Source organism: Podarcis vaucheri (assembly GCF_965113315.1).
Source record: "Podarcis vaucheri genome assembly, chromosome: 10".
Taxonomy (NCBI): domain Eukaryota; kingdom Metazoa; phylum Chordata; class Lepidosauria; order Squamata; family Lacertidae; genus Podarcis; species Podarcis vaucheri.
In genome coordinates this window covers 30,055,764-30,073,023 of record NC_138748.1, presented here as the reverse complement: position 1 = coordinate 30,073,023, position 17,260 = coordinate 30,055,764, and the positions used below count along the sequence as shown (strand labels likewise).

Below are 17,260 nucleotides of genomic sequence, written 5' to 3'. Positions count from 1 at the left end.
CATGCTTACTCCTGACAGGTCTCTCCAGTGTCTGGTTATGGTGTTTCTGGTTGCTGAGAGCAGGTGGGTTATGAGTTCTTTGTGGTGTAAATGGGCATTGTTGTCTTGGAAGATGTTTAGTAGGGCCAATTCTGGGGTGATGTCTATTACTTGCTTAGTTATTGTACATATTTCTTGTATGGCTGTCGTCCAGAATAGTTGGATTTTGGGACACTCCCACCACATGTGGAGGTATGTGCCTGTAGAGGTGCACCCTCTCCAGCATTTTGGTGAGGTTCCTGGGTGTATTAGCGCTAGTTTCCTTGGTGTTAGGTTCTCTGTATTGTAACTATATAATATTAAGTGAACCTTCGCTGAATGGTCCCATGGCGAGTGCCGCAATGAAAACAAGTAGCATTTACATTGAAATCGTAAAATAAAACCACCAGTGACAAAGTAAGAAAGCAGCAGCACAGAACAGCAGTGCGCAGCTGCACCTAGAATGTTAATTGCCATCTCAGCACAGGACTCTGGCTATATGTGCATTCAGGTGCAGGAATTTGGAAACTTCCCTCATCCTGTTACCACCACACCCTAGAAATGCCACTTGTCATGACCATGTGCTTTCTGCGGGTTCATGGACAGAGATCTGCCATTCCTCTCCAGCTTGACTGTGCCATTCCTGCATCCTGCTTTAATGCCAACCTTTTAATACTCTGTTACAAAAATCACAAGGTAAAAGCCTTCCATGTCTTTATGTCTGGTCATTATCTAGCTTTCACAATTTTGTTAACCACAATTTTTAACAAAAAAAATTGGCATGGTAAGAAAATACTTATTGACTTCTTTGGCCGTTCTTGTTGGTATTTCCCCCTCTTTAGTTCCAAGCGCTGTCAAAAACATTCATATTTCGCCCAACGGAATGACAGACAGCTTGAAAGTGGTTTGGACCCATGCAGGAGGAGATGTTGATTCCTACACGGTCACAATATTCCATCAGAACCACCCCCTTGATACCCAGACCGTTTCCAAAAATGTGAATGATCACACATTTAACAAACTGGAAGCAGGGGAGCTGTACAGGGTTGTTGTACAGACAAGGAGCGGAACTTTGCACAACAACTCAACAGCCTTTGGGCGAACAAGTAAGTTTCTCCCTAAATCAAAGCAGGGCAAAATAATTAAGAAGATCGTTCAGTTTCTTGTTGAACAGCACAAAGGAATGGGGAAGGGGAAAGAGAGCAACTCAGTTGCAATTTTAGGTTCACAGGCTAAAATTCATTGAGTGGAATTCAACGTTGCACAATTACAAGCATTCTATCTGCACAAGCATATCAGATTGCCAGGTAGAACAATCCCCTCCCCCAGTGTGCTATCTGGGGATTTTCTTGATTCTCCAGAGCCTGTTTCTTGGGGTGTGGGAAACCCCATTGCACAAGTGGACACCCCTGTGCAGGGCTTCCACCGACACAGTTCATTAGGTGAATCTCATCCATTATTTCTGTAAGTTCATGATCTCAGAACAGTGATGGGTAAATTCTCAACAACTTTGTTTAAATTGTAGTTACCTGCTCCAGCACAAGTCAGAATATTAAAACCAAAGTCAAACTGTGGGTTAATATACTGATCTGTTTCAAAGCTGGTAACCTCTGTTTCCCAGTTTGAATAGAAAAGGAAATGATAGTTATAAATGCTGTGTAAAGGCTTGTTCATAGCTTGGCTCATTACACCTTGATATGATTGTCTGAATATGGCCAATGAATGCTAAACATTATTTACAGAATATCAAAGAGAAAAGATTTCACTTCTTCAAGATCTTCAAAAAGGCACCCTCCCACTGAGGTGTGTTTTTTAAAAAAATGTAAATACATTTATACTGAATTTCTCAATCATTAAATCAGTAAAAACTTTACTAGATTAGTAGGCCTGACATTTATAATATACGGTACATCAGTTTTTGAGCACTATTTGCATCTAGCTAAACTCAGGTCTAAATAAATATGAATGACTCCTGGTTGAACAAGAATGGGTATGTATGTCACCCCCACTCTTCTTGCAAAATATAATTTTAATGAGGATGGATACAAAAGACTACAAAATATTCTGTGTGCTAAGGAAATGGGAAGATGACACAGATTGGCCTGAACAAGAGATCTGGTTGACTGAATTTGATAACAACAATTGTGTGTGTGTCTAGTGTGTGTGTTCACAACTAATTAGTTAATAATTTTCAAGACGCATGAATGAGCCTCACCTTTTAAACCATTGTTCCCAGTCCCTGCTCCTGTTCAGAAATTACATGCAGACAATGCATACAGCAGTTACTCGTTGGTTGTAACCTGGCAAAGCGCTGCTGGTGTGGCTGAACGTTACGACATCCTGCTTCTGACTGAGCACGGCATCCCTCTGAGCAACAAATCAGAGCCAGCTACTGCTAAGCAACACAAATTTGAAGATTTAACACCAGGGAAGAAGTATAAAGTACAAATATTGACAGTCAGCGGTGGCCTCTTCAGCCGTCGGGCAGAAACTGAAGGCCGAACAGGTAATTCCAGCATTTTTATTAGGGGAGAGCAAAATAACTGAGGCTATAAACGTAGACTATTCCGGAAGACCTGCTCCGTTTTTAATAACTTGGAAAGTATATTGTAAATATTTGTATCTGTACCTTTATCAGTGAATATTGTTATTTTTAATTACTTTCTTTTTAGCTGAGGCACCAGAATAGGTTTTAAATATGTCAGCACATATACAAATAATATAACTCCTTAAATCATCCCTCCCTTAAGCTTTTGGAGACGGGCCTGCAGTACCGCAGCTACCTGTAAAATGGATTGTCCTCGTTCAGTCAGAAGGTTCCGCTGAAATTAATGAGAACTTTGCTTGAGCAGGAGATGGAGGCAACTGATAGTGAGGATACTAAATATAAATCTAGCAAAACAGATTTGGGCCACATGATGCTTAAATCAGCATTTACTTTCCCAGAATATGCAACTTAAAAATATGTAAAAGCAATCATTCAGCTTGAAAATGATTTTCTTATGCTTGCTATTTTGCTTACTTTGTCCCAGATAAAAGGGTAATCTTAGTACCATATGAAAATTCTTTGGCACTAATTTTGGCCTGAGCAAATATTTTTGCACAAACACAAAAGTTATTAAATAAATTACTGTATTAACTACACTTTTTTTGCGTTTGTTAACTATTTTGATTTTGATTCAAATAAAGGCAGGATAATAAATAAATTAATAAATGCAAAACAATCTACTCAAGATTCTGAGAATGTCCCTTAAACTATGTGTCGTGTTTAATGGTAGCAAAGGGTTAATCTACATAGAAGGAAAATATTGGCATGAAACATGTATAAACATAGTTTCTGAGGTTCAAAGGGCATTTCTGCTGCCCATTTCTTACTGCTTGCCAAAAGCTACAACAGTGGATGCAATATCTTCTCTTATTTCAGCTCCAGCAGCTGCCACAAATCTGAAGGTCACAAATACCACCACTGGGCGCCTATCGTTTAGCTGGACAACATCTCAGGGGGAGCTGGACAAATATGAAATCTTTCTATATAATCCAGACCAATCTCTCCAGGACAGAACTTCAGGAGACCAGAATCTCAAGCAGTATTCTTTCCAGAACTTAGTACAAGGAAGGTTGTACAAAATGGTGATTGTTACCCACAGTGGCAAGCTTACTAATGAATCATCCATCTTTGGGAGAACAGGTAAAAGTATCTAATGAGCTGATCCATCAGCGGCGAGATACACTTTTAAAACCTCAATGGGCTACTTTAATTGTAAGAAGGGATTGCTAGAGGAGTTGCCGATAAAGAAAACACAGACTGCTTTCCTATGTCTTGATAGAAGGGTTCTCAGAAGCATCCTAAAACAAATAACGAAGTTTGAATGTCTTCAAGGGAACAGATCAAAGATGCAAATTTGTGTTGACAAACCCCAATGTGTCTAAAGCTTAACTGGGCATGTGTTTGATGTACACAAACTGGGCAACCAGTCCAGTTGTTGTCAGCAATATGCTGATGACACACAGCTCTACTTCTCCTTTACATCTGCTGGTGTGACAGTGGAAGTGCTAGACTGATGTCTGGCCTTGAGAGTAGATGAGACTAGATGAAAGCCAGTAAAATGAAGCTTAATCCAGAAAAGACTGAGGCATTATTGGTGGGTGGCTCCCTAGACCAGATGGAAGGGATGAGGCCTGCTCTGGATGGGTCACACTCCCTCTGAAAGAGCAGGTACATAGCTTGGAGGGTACTCCTGGATCCATGACTGTTGCTTGAGGCTCTAGTGAGCTCAGTGGCACAGAGTGCCTTCCATCAGCTTCAGCTGTTGGCCCAGCTGCACCCCTTTCTGGACTAGGATAGCCTCACTTCTGTTGCCTATGCTCTGGTAACCTTCAGGAAGTACATGGGGAGGCTGCCTTTGAAGATGGTTTAGAAACTACAGCTGGTACAGAATTCAGCAGCCAGATTGCTGATCAAGGCAAGACAGCCTGAGCGTATAAAACCAATTTGGGCATAACTCCACTGGCTACTGATTAGTTTCAATTAAAAGTGCTTGTTTTGACCTATAAAGCCTTCTGCAGCTCAAGACCCTAGTACCTCAAAGGCTGCCTCTCCCCACATGAACCAATCTGGACCCTGCATTCGGTATTCAAGGCCCTTCTCTGTGTGTTTTCTGGAAGGGAGGGACAGAGGGTGACAACACAGGGACAGTCATTTTTCAGTGGTAGCTCCCTGCTTACAGAATGCTTTCCCCATGAAGGTATGCCTGGTGCCACCACTATTTTCGGCACCAGGCAAAAAAATTCTATTTACCCAGACCTTTGGGAGAGTTTCAGATATTTGTGGCCTTGTTTAGTGGGTGGGATGTGTTAGACCTGCCTTTTCTATGTATGAATATGTTTTTATTCTGTTTTGGCTATTATGCTAGTTTTAATCTTTCACCTTGGATTACATTTTGTAAAGAAAAGCAGCTAAAAAGCGGAAAGAATAATATGAACGCAAAGTATAAAATACCAAAAGGAACTTAATAGGGTTGTTTTTAATTAAAATGTTTAATGATTAGAGACATTAGGATTATTATTATTTAACCAATATTTATTATGCCCTTGTATGGACACCATAACTAATTGTCATCTTCACCTGCCCTAGGATGCAGAATGACTCTCCGCTGTTTCTTTTTTTTTTTCATAGTTCCAGCCTCAGTTACCAATCTGAAAGGGTTCAATAAAAACATGACAGAGAGTCTGTGGTTTACCTGGGACCCAGCAGCAGGAGACGTTGACTCCTATGAACTGAACCTCTATAACCCAAATGGCACACAGAAAGAAGCACAGTACGGAAAAGACTTGACAGAATGGCACTTCCAGGGCTTAGTACCTGGCGGAATATACACCCTTGTTGTAGTTACCTATAGTGGTGACCTGACCAATACAGCAGATACTAAAGGCAGAACAGGTAAAGAACAGCAGTTCCTTGTCTTGTTTATATTGTTGCTGCCATCATTGATTGCTTCAATGCTCTATTCAGCAGGTGTAGCAAACTAAAGACACTGGGAAATCCAATCATTGATTTGCTTTGGCCTTAAGTCCAACAATTTCACCTGTGCACGTTGGATTTGACTTTTGCATTCCCTGCCCCCCAGGCTTTAGCACTCTCAATATTTCATGTTCCGTTAGTAGAAAACTTTGGGAAGTTCTCCAGTGAACCTGCTGTCTGAAGTGAAGGAGATGAGACAGGAGTTGATGACGCAGGTGAGCTGTGCATAAGCAAGCTGCCGGCTAGCTTTGCAGAGGCTCTTTTTATTAGCACAATATGCAGAACCAGTCAGATACATTTTGGACTGTGCCCTTTACACATCTTCCAAACATGAGATCGTGGGGTGGTACAAAGTTATTTTGGCACCTGTTTCCACCACGTCACTTTCCCCTTGAACAATGTTTAAACGAACGAGACAAAGGTCACAGACAGGGCACGGCAGACTACTGAAAAAGCAGAAGGTTAGATATAGAACATGGCGTTCAGACAGCTGTGGCTTGTCTGTGGGCAGAAGTGTGCTTCACACCCGGCGGGCATTCCTACACCTGTCATTAGATGATTTTGGAAATATGAAAGGAGTAAATAAAGGACTTGTCCACGCCTGACTTTAATATGTATTTCAAGTCCCATTTAAATAGCATTGTCCACATGATGTCCCCTTCAAACATCTCCTATCCTGTTGGTTTCCTCATGCAAATTTGAATTTCCCTAATCCATTGATAATTTGATAAATTTTGAAAAATGCAACTCTACTTGAGACTCTCTCTTTTTTGCTGGGGCTCAAGAATCCATTTTGCAACTCTCCTTCCACACACCTTACACTTCCCTAACACCAGCTCTGTTCTGGCAGTGGTAGTACCTATTTCTTGCAAACTCATTAGGCAGCTTAAAAATAAAAATAAAACATATTTGTGCAATACTGGAAAACAAAAAACCCATGGTTTCTCCAGATCTCCCTGCTTCATTCCCCCCCCCCATTGATTTCACTATATATTGCTCTATCACACGACCATATTCCTATTTTAGAATGGGAAGTGCATGCCATTTTAGGATTGAACATAAATTGTGTACATGCAGATGTATTTGGAATTGGGAATTCCCTGGTGTGTGCTACTGATGATTCCTGGGTGGATACCTTTTTTAAAAAAGGGGTGTACACACTGCTCAGCAGATTCCTGCATGCTTGCCCTGTTTGCACAAAATTAATACATTTGAATCAGCAAATTTGAATGCAAGGAGAAAGAGAAAAGGGAATGTCTACAGGTATGGATGGAAACTAGTGGATTTGATCTTCAGCTGCAAATGAACACAGGTATGGACTAATAAGGTCAAATCTGAATGGAGGAAACATGGATGAGAGTCAACCCAAATGTGAACAAGGCCAAATACATAACTCCTGAACAAAACAGAAATCTATTTGTTGGTTTCCTTCTTAAATTTTTTTGGAATTATTATGTATTACGTATTCAAGAGTAATGTACCGGGTAATTGTTTATTTTCCCATTTTACGCTTTCTCTCTCTTAGTGCCAATCCCTCCGAATACAGTGTCATTTGCTGATGTCACCAACACTTCCTTGTCCATCATGTGGTTGGGTCCTCCTGACTGGACAGATTATGATGACTTCGAACTTCAATGGACCCCAAGGGAGACCCTCACAGTTTCCAATCCTTACAGTAGTAACAAATCAAAAGGACGCAAAATAAATGGACTCCACCCAGGGAGACTGTATCACTTCAGTGTTAGGAGCGTTAGTGGAATCATTCATAAAACGTACAGTAAATCACTTTCTGGAACCGTGAGAACAAGTAAGACACCATATTGGGACACTGATGAAAAGTTTGGTATTAACCTCCAGTGCTTTAGTTAATGCTCATTTATATTATATTAATTTATATTAGCACAGTAGTCAACAACATCCATAGCCCCAACATCCATTTGGGGACCTCCTTCTTACTATGTTGCCATATATTTGTATAGTTGTGGTACTGCTGTTGCGATCCACCTTAATGTTAGTCTTGACCCAGTACTCCACCCCAACCGCCAGCTGATTCATGAGTGCTTGTGCGGGGATTGATGTCTTTACCTGTTTCACATTTCTCTTGTATCCTCATCTGGTGAAGAGCTCAGAGCTCTCAATGATCAAATGCACCAGGTTGTCCTGGTAGGACAAGTGGGGGCCACAGAAAGGAATCTAGGTGGGGAAAAGGTTGAGAAACACTATGGTAAAGGACCCTGTCCCATTGCCAGAACTGAAATAAGGTCTAATGGCCAGTCTAGTTGGCTCCATTGTACATGGAATGATGGGGATGCCATTCTGCAAAATGTCTTAGGACAACCCTGTTGGTTTCCTGTGCTGTCCCCATCCAGATACCGAGAAGACCCTGAGCTGCTTAGCTTCAGCAAGTTTGCTGTATCCATATGTCTTCAAACCTTGCCCTTGGACTTGGCTCACATGACTGTTCTGAGACTGTAATGGGATAGGCATATCTATGACCCCCCTGGGTTCTTATAGGGAGGGTGTGGTATAAATATTGCACACACACAAATAGCAGTGAAATTCCTAACTCTCATCTCAGTGAGCAATAAAACAGTGACCTAATTTTATTACAGGATTATTTTGAGGTTGAGTAAGACAAACACTGTAAAGACATAGCAATTTTTAAAAGTGCTATATAAATGATTCATAACAGCAGATATAAGACATAAATATGATTTTGCAAAGTAATAGGTTGAGTTCAAAGGAACTTAAATAATGTGGTAGCCATCTAATTAACAGTAGCATTAACATTAGCATTAGTACATTACCATGCTGTTCCCTAATTTAATTTTAGCTTTCGTATGGTGAGATACATCTTTGTGCTATAAAGTAAGCTTGAAATATACAATGCACATTATTGATTCTGCTCCTGCTTTGCTTCAAAGGGCCAGACAAGATACAAAGTTTGCATTGCCGACCACAGAACTCGACTGCCATTGCTTGCTCCTGGATCCCTCCTGACTCTGATTTTGATGGATATAGTATTGAGTGCAAAAAAATGGACACTGCGGAGATTGAGTTCTCCAGAAGAATAGAGAGGGAGAGATCTGTGTATAACATCATGACCCTCGTGCCCCATACAAGATACTTGGTTTCCATCAAAGTGCAGTCAGCCGACATGACCAGTGAGGTGGTAGAAGACAATACCATCACTATGATAGACCGTAAGCCTTTTATTGTATGGATGGCTACATTGCAATGGAAAGCAAAAAGTGGGGGGGGGGGACGACTCCCAATGCATGATGCAATACTTTGAAATGAATGACATGTGGCCATAATGTGGAACATCTGTTCCGCTGCATTCAGTGCATGTTGTAATAGCTGCCACTAGTTCTCAAAGCACTGGATGTTATTTTTAATTGCTAAACATGCTTGCTTGACTCATACTTTTAAGAGTCATAGGCAGTTTATATATTCTAACATGCCATCAAAACTCAGTTATTGGTTTACCTTCCATTTGCAAACTGTTTCTTTCACCACCACCCCCTTTTGCATCCTTCAAACAAAACAGCTAGGTGTATCTTCCTTCCTACAGTTATGAAACAGGAAATCTAGATTCTCACAAGCCTTTCTCCCTTCTCTTGACGTTTGCTTATTGTACCAGATGTTAAGGGAAGAAAGCATAGCTTCTGTGAATCCTCAGCAGTTCAATCATTTCCCCTTCAGAAAAAATGGAGAAAATTCCATAATGGTGGGTGACTACTATTGGTTTCTGGGCATGTACACACACAGTCTGATGGTGTGCATTCAGTGCTGGATGCAGTTGCATTTAGGGTTGCTGTACACATATTGCGGCTGTGTCAATGCTGTCCCACATTGTTGGTTGATCTAAAGTACATTCTGGTTTTAATCCAATTCATGCTGAGAATGCCTTTCTCAAGCACTTGCTGCCACCATCTGTATACAGAGAGTGTTTTATTAAGTCACTTCCTATTGGTGTAGACCTAGTGATGTCTCAGGGTTGTACCACTCCTCCTATCCCACCAGAAATCTGGTTTATTAAAACATATGCAGGGGGGGGGGAATTAAGCGAGGAAGGAGTTGTATGTGCACAGGTACAGTGAACCTTATTTCCACTAGGGATGGAAGGACCTGCCAATTTCGGTTCTCTGTTTCTCATTTTTCCCCATCTTAAATTTGGTTCTCTACATTCTCTGCAGCAATTTGCAAGGGTTTCTTTAAAGAAAAATCATGACGAAAATCCTTTACATTTTAGTTTGATTTTTTTCCCTAATGAACACATTTTGTATATCTCACTAATGTACCAGCAGCTTTCCTTAATATAAATGCACTTTTAATGCTAAGTGTTCTATTATCAAAGAAGGGATGAGCAGCCTGAAACTACTGTTGAGTCATTAGAATTTGAATTCTAAAGGCATTCGCAGCTGATGGTTGGGTCTTGCAAAGTGCTGTACACTGAGCAGCCCTGCCCACCTGACAAACTTGGCTTGCAGTGGGTGAGTCCAGTTTCCTACCCCTGATGTAAAGAGATGAAGAAAGACTACAAAAATCTGCAATGGAGGTCACTGCAACCTAACACACTGCTGCATTCTACTTGTTAATCTTCAACAACAAGAGATGTTTTGGTGGCTAGGAAGAGCATTTCAGTGGATATTTGATTCCACTTGGGTAAAAGTTTGCATTTAGGTGCCTAGTACATATTGACGAAATACAGCTTTTGTAACACAACTACTGCTATCATTTAGGCCCTCCACCACCACCTGCACATATTCGAGTGAACAAAAAGGATGCAGTCATTACCAAATCTTCCATCCACTTCGCTTTCAATTGCAGCTGGTTCAGTGACACCAATGGAGCTGTGAAATACTTTACCGTGGTTGTGAGAGAAGCTGATGGTAAGTTTCCATGGCTATACAAGATAGCCTGCATTGACATACTGCCTTTGCCATAGTCTTCCACAATCTGGTTGATCATTGTAAAATCCCATTATGACCACAAGGGTGATTTCAATAGAGTATACAATAATCGTAACAGAAAAGTATCAGGGGTCCTTGGTAATCGACAGGTCTGTAATTTCATCCCCACAAGCCTTATTCTGCAGTAATAACATAGTATTTAACTTCCATTTTTTAACTTTTCCAATCGCCCCTTTCTAGGCAGTGAAGAACAGAAGCCAGAACAGCATCACCCTTTGCCTTCTTACTTGGAATACAAACACAACAACTCCATCCAAATCTATCAAACAGATTATTTTGCAAGTAAATGCACTGAAAGCCCTGACAGCGTTTCAAAGAGCTTTGATATTAAGCTTGGAGCAGAGATGGAAAATCTGGGAGGAAAGTGTGATCCAAATCAGCAGAAATATTGCGATGGGCCGCTAAAACCCAGGACTGCCTATAGGTCAGATTTAGTGCGGTAATCATGCCACAAAAAATGTGGCTTGTCATTTGGAACTGTGCTCTCTGGAGGCATTTGAACTACCGAAGATTAATAGCCTCTGTTGCATGATGTTATCTGTGCTTTACTGTGCCATTTATAATAGCTTTGCCCTGCTCTGTCTCATAGATAATGTCTAAACATTTCCTTCACCCATGTCTGTCTATCCTGCAGTGCATTAGATAGAGGACTCTGTAATGTGTCATTTTCACACTGATCAGTGAACGTGCTAATCCCTCAGCGGAAAACCTTAGGATGGTCCCTAGTCCTCATTTGCAGTATAAAAGTGTTCAGTGCAGCTAAAATACCAGCATACACATGATGGATACTTTTGAAATTGTGGGCAAAATATACTAGACTCTTTTGTCAGTGTAAGACCAGTTGCCAAACTCAAATGGTCCAAAAATCATGATCAAGTTATTTTTCCATTTCTCTCTCCCTATCATAAATCCTAAAAGGGACGCAGGTGGCGCTGTGGGTTAAACCACAGAGCCTAGGGCTTGCTGATCAGAAGGTCGGCAGTTCGAATCCCTGCGACGGGGTGAGCTCCCGTTGCTCAGTCCCTGCTCCTGCCAACCTAGCAGTTTGAAAGCATGTCAAAGTGCAAGTAGATAAATAGGTACCGCTCCGGCGGGAAGGTAAACGGCGTTTCCATGCGCTGCTCTGGTTCACCAGAAGCAGCTTAGTCATGCTGGCCACATGACCCAGAAGCTGTACACTGGCTCCCTCGGCCAATAAAGCGAGATGAGTGCCGCAACCCCAGAGTCGGCCACGAATGGACCTAATGGTCAGGGGTCCCTTTACCTTTATCATAAATCCTGTTCATTTGCGAGAAGAAACTCCAACTTTGTAGGGTCTGAGTTTTTACTAGCCTATTTAAACTACTGTCTATGGTACGTTTTTCTCTGAAATTCTCAGACTAGAAAAATGATCTCATGAAAGTATTACCAGTTGGATAACTTTGCCTTTGTTCCAGTTTAAAAACAGGTATAAATGTACAATGTTTTCTTTCTTCATTTTCTGATTGAGTGTGGAGTTACTAACCAGGGTCTACTTATTAGTATGGGGCGATTGAAGAATCTGTTACAGCCCAGAACTTAGGTTTGCTGTGCCAACAAATACATATTTAGGATAAGTGTACCAAACTCTCTGCCAGAACAATATTAGTCATCGTAATGCAGAACTTTAGAATCAGAGTGCCAGTTCTTTAGAAGGTGGGCCCAGTTTTCCAAATGTATTATGTAGCCAACTTTGACTGAGAATTGACAATGATAAAGCAAAATAAGCAACACTGCCCATTGGGTAGTGAGACTAATCATATGTGGTTTCTTTCATCTCTTAAGTGTGCATTAGTCTCAGTGCAAAATGGGCCAGCATGTCTCCCACTCTCTTACAGGTCATTGCAAAACTTTTGTTATAATGCATTTCCTCTGACTATGTTCAAAGGGCTTTTTGAGCTTGCTTGCAGGGCTATCCCCTAAAACAAGCAGGGAGCCTTTGTGGATAATGGAATACCCTGTGCAGTTTGTGATCAACATATCCAAAGACAAAGGCCAGGTTCTGCATTGTGGTTTAGCAAACAATCTGAAGCACTGTATGCAGCACAGAGAGCAAGCAGTATGATTGCGGTGCAAGGAATTCATAAGAAAAAGGTGGGGGAGGGGTTAAGCCCAAAATCTCAGAAGCATCCTAGGTTTTTGCATTCCTTTCTTTCTTAAATTATTAGGAGCGAAACTGCAGAGAACTCGGAGATCCATGACTGGATTGCTCAAAGCCCTTTTATTTACAAAAAAGAAACCACAGAGGGATTGGATTAAGCCCACAGTGCTAGAAAAGCAGGCTTAACTCTTTCTAACAGTTTCCCTTATTTAAATCACACACGCACAAATAGTCTGAAGTTGCTAACGGTTGTAGAATAAGAGGAAAGTAGGTACAATTAGGAATGGAAGAGAAATTTGATTAAGTTTGCATTTAGAGGCGATCTTCCCCAATCTAGACTTTCCAAAACAATATGAAAATCAGAACGCAGCATTTTTCCAAAAAATCGCACTTCTCTAGTCAAATAAAATGTAAAATGTCTTAGGGTAAAAAGGGCATAAAAACACAGATATTTGTGGAAATGGCATACAAAGATGCATTATATTCAAGGAAATGCTTTGAGAGCCAGTGTGGTGTAGTGGTTAAAAGTGGTAGACTCGTAATCTGGGGAACCGGGTTCACGTCCCCGCTCCTCCACATGCAGCTGCTGGGTGACCTTTGGCTAGTCATACTTCTCTGAAGTCTCTCAGCCCCACTCACCTCACAGAGTGTTTGTTGTGGGGGAGGAAGGGAAAGGAGAATGTTAGCCACTTTGAGACTCCTTAAAGGGAGAGAAAGGCAGGATATCAAATCCAAATTATTATTATTATTCTTCTTCTTCTTCTTCTTCTTCTTCTTCTTCTTTGCAAAAATGTGTGCGTTGGGAGAAATTCACACTGAAATGTTGATAAATTTCCATTAGGACTTTTAGTGTGCATATGCATGCATGTGTGCAAACTGATGTAGATATGTGGATAACTTAATTTAGACTTGGAAATATCAGAAACTGAGAGTAACCAAAACAGCTTTGCTGACCTCTTGCTGCAATACAGGCCCTGTATCCCAACATTACCACTGCAGCTAATAGTAGCTTTGAATGTGGGGTAATTTAAGTCAAGGAAAGTACACAGAGGAGAGGATGGGAAGTGTTAAAACTTCTTCTCCGTCCCCACACTTCAAAGTGTTGTGGCCTTGGCCCAATATGGGCACATTACAGATGCTTTCTGGCTGGCTGTTGCATCACTCTAAAGCAGTAGGAGATGGAAATTACTAGTAAATTACAAGTAGTGACAGGTCAGAAACCTGGCTTTGTATATCTTATTACTTTGTGTAGCCTTTAATACAGAACTGGGGTCCTTTGGCCCTCCAGATATCATTTGCCAGTCCCAGCCATGTGGCTTTTGGTCAAGGATCATGGGTGTTGTAGTCCATCAAGATCTGGAGAGCCACAAGTTCCCCAGCCCTGGTTTAATAATCAGTATTCCTATAACCCTTAATAATTCAAATGCTTCCTTTCATTTAGGACTATCATTGTAAATTATACATCCCAGGGAAATCTAATTTTAAAAACCATTCCCCTTCTTTCCAGGATCAGCATCCGGGCTTTCACACAACTCTTCAAAGAAGACCTGAAGGAACTTCCTGAGCCCCTGTTCTCTGATACCTATTTCTCTTTGCCAATTGTTACCGAGTCAGGTCAGTTTCCCTTCCTACCTATGAAGCATTTCAAGGTATCTAAAACCTGAGCATTTGATGGAGACAAAAGATAGCAGGAAGGGGTTTGTAGAGCTCTATCTTGGCCAAAAGTGACTTTCGTCAAATCCATCCATTTAGAAGGCTGATTCAGCCACTGCTATTTAATGAGAACCTGTAAGCAACATGGTTCATGCCGTCTTCAGTTGGAGACTCTGTAGCAAGCCACCTTTGATGAATCTCTGGAGAGCGTCTGCTGTTGTGGAGAATGTGGAAGCCTGCCTCTTGATAGGCACTGGTCATCAGAAGATGATTTTGCAAGTCTAAAAGCATGGTTTAATTTCAGCCAGTGCTGAAAGTTTTATATTGTTCTGCTTTAAGGATTTCTTTTTCTTCGCTCCTTCTTTATTTAAGCATTTTCTGCATTTCATAATTACAGTACGTACTTTTGAAACCTGAAATAATATGGGTTCAGCACTAGAATGTTTATTTTTAACACAGTTATCCCCCCCACACACACTTTTATTTTTATTTTTGCTATTCATTCAGGAGTTTCTATATTGTGGTTTGACCAAATGGTCACAGGTTGGTTTATAAATTTAAATTTAAATAATGTTGTGCCTCTGCATTACCGTTGGCTTGGAATCACAGGTAGGGAGATAAAACAGGAGATGAAAGTAACAGCCCCTCTTCTGCTGTTTGTCCTGGTAACTGATAGAATACTACCCTTTGCCCATGAAGGATTTAGCTATCGCTAACCCTGATAGCTATGTTCTCCCTCCACAGTTGGAGACAGTATGCTTCTGAATGCCTGCTGCTGGAACCCAAGGGGTGGGAAGAGTGTTGTGGTCTGCAGGTCCTGCTTGCAAACTTCCCTTAGGTTTCTGGTTGGCCATCTAAGGGCAGGATGCTTGACAATATGGGCCTTTGGGGCAGATCCAGCAGGGCTTTTCTTACGTTTGCTGAAACTGCAAACTGAAATAACAACAACAGTATAAGCAAACTGGCAGTGGTTCTAACAGTTACATAATTCAGTCGAAACTGCCCCATTGTGTGCACGCACATGTGTTTGCATGTGCAGATCCTTGCTAGGAATTGTATCAGAAAACAGCAAAAGGTAGACATAGACTATTATATCATGACCTTTCTTCTAACTTTAAAACTCTGATCCGTGTATACAATTGTTTCAGAGCCCTCACTTGGAGTTGTTGAAGGGGTGAGTGCTGGTCTGTTCCTAATAATTATGCTGGTGGCTGTCACTGCATTGCTTGTCTGCAGACGAAAAGCAAAGTGAGTAGAAATTCACATTTATTTATTTCTGGCGCCAGAAAGAATAAATGTAAACTTATTCATCATGCAATGTAAATTTCACTTTATGACAGGTGCTCTAAATGCGAGAACTACAATTTTATAGTTGCACCTTTTGAAGCTATTCCTCAGTAGGTCCTAAGCTCTCTCTCTCTCTCTCTCTCTCTCTCTCTGTGTGTGTGTGTGTGTGTGTGTATTTGAATCTTGAATGGCAGAAAGATTTGCTATAATATTTATTGGTCAATGAAAGTAGGAGCAGGATTGCAGCCTTAATGCTGATACAGTGGTACCTCGGGTTAAGTACTTAATTCGTTCTGGAGGTCCATTCTTAACCTGAAACTGTTCTTAACCTGAAGCACCACTTTAGCTAATGGGGCCTCCCGCTGCTGCCGCGCCACCGGAGCACGATTTCTGTTCTAATCCTGAAGCAAAGTTCTTAAACCAAAGTTCTATTTCTGGGTTAGCGGAGTCTGTAACCTGAAGCGTATGTAACCTGAAGTGTCTGTAACCCAAGGTACCACTGTACTGTGCTTTGAAGAGGAGATACACCATGTGCAAAGCGGCAGCATCACACAAAAAAATAGAGGAGTGTGATGTTGCAATATTCAGTCTTTAATTGTTCTTGTAACAGACATGATTTGCTTTTGGCCACAGGAGGTGGCTGTCCTGGCAGGGCAAAACAACATATCTCCCTCACTAGGGCACTAGATGTAACAAACACTTGACAACTTCTTGTGTTGCAGTAGTGGCCATGAAAGACCAACGGTGAGAATGAGCATTCGCAGGGACAGACCGCTTTCTGTTCACCTGAACTTGGGACAAAAAGGGTAAGGTCAAAGTGCTTGCCCTGGCATCCTTGAACAATGCAGTCTGTCTAATCACCATCTGACCTTTTCTTTCTTTTTCTTTCTTTCCAAATAACCTGAAGGAGCCGGAAAATGTCCAGGTAAGAGCCAATGCTAAGTCATGCTTTCTACTGTGTTGGAAAATACTGGCTCTTTGTTTTAATAATGCGTTAACATATGGTGTTTTCTTTCTCTCCTTGCCCCTCCCCACGCCCTGCTTTGAATGTTTTAGCCCAGTAAAAGTCAGTCAGTTTGAAATGCACTTCACCAAACTCCAAGCAGACTCAAACTACCTCCTGTCAAAGGAATATGAGGTAAGGACCAAACAGAGTGAAAAGAATGGGCTGTTTAGGTACATCTGGCTATCATTCACAATGCATTGACTCAAGGCCAATCATATTAAAGGAGACCGAATCAGTGGCGGTTGACATACACAAGGAGAAAATGTTGCATTGTTTGGGAATAATAATAATAATAATAATAATAATAATAATAATAATAATAATAATTTATTTTATTTGTACCCTGCCCATCTGTCTGGGTTTCCCCAGCCACTCTGGGCGGCTTCCAACAAAGATTAAAAATACATTAAAATGTCACACATTAAAAACTTCCCTCCAGATGTCTTCTAAATGTCAGGTAGTTCTCTTTGACATCTGATGGGAGGGTGTTCCACAGGGCGGGCGCCACTACCGAGAAGGCCCTCTGCCTGGTTCCCTGCAGCCTCCCTTCTCGCAATGAGGGAACTGCCAGAAGGCCCTTGGCGATGGACCTCAGCGTCCAGGCAGAACGATGGGGGTGGAGACGCTCCTTCAGGTATACTGGGAATCAAGATGGAAAGGGACATGACATAGATAGCAGC

The 17,260-nt window shown here is 41.4% G+C and overlaps 1 protein-coding gene across 3 annotated transcripts in view; it reads left to right on the top strand.

Moving 5' to 3' along the window:
- Positions 1 to 17,260, top strand: part of PTPRB (protein tyrosine phosphatase receptor type B) — a 79,155-nt gene that overhangs the window by 42,043 nt on the left and 19,852 nt on the right. For all 3 annotated transcript variants that reach the window (XR_014224207.1, XR_014224208.1, XM_082241077.1), the window contains 13 exons: positions 861 to 1,124; positions 2,255 to 2,524; positions 3,443 to 3,706; positions 5,195 to 5,458; positions 7,065 to 7,346; positions 8,464 to 8,742; positions 10,285 to 10,434; positions 10,696 to 10,939; positions 14,142 to 14,248; positions 15,436 to 15,535; positions 16,297 to 16,380; positions 16,482 to 16,499; positions 16,631 to 16,712. Coding sequence is in view for 1 of the 3 variants with exons in the window: in XM_082241077.1 (XP_082097203.1) it covers positions 861 to 1,124; positions 2,255 to 2,524; positions 3,443 to 3,706; positions 5,195 to 5,458; positions 7,065 to 7,346; positions 8,464 to 8,742; positions 10,285 to 10,434; positions 10,696 to 10,939; positions 14,142 to 14,248; positions 15,436 to 15,535; positions 16,297 to 16,380; positions 16,482 to 16,499; positions 16,631 to 16,712 (2,408 nt within the window). In the remaining 2 variants the exon portion in view is untranslated. The remainder of the gene's footprint in view (positions 1 to 860; positions 1,125 to 2,254; positions 2,525 to 3,442; positions 3,707 to 5,194; positions 5,459 to 7,064; positions 7,347 to 8,463; positions 8,743 to 10,284; positions 10,435 to 10,695; positions 10,940 to 14,141; positions 14,249 to 15,435; positions 15,536 to 16,296; positions 16,381 to 16,481; positions 16,500 to 16,630; positions 16,713 to 17,260) is intronic.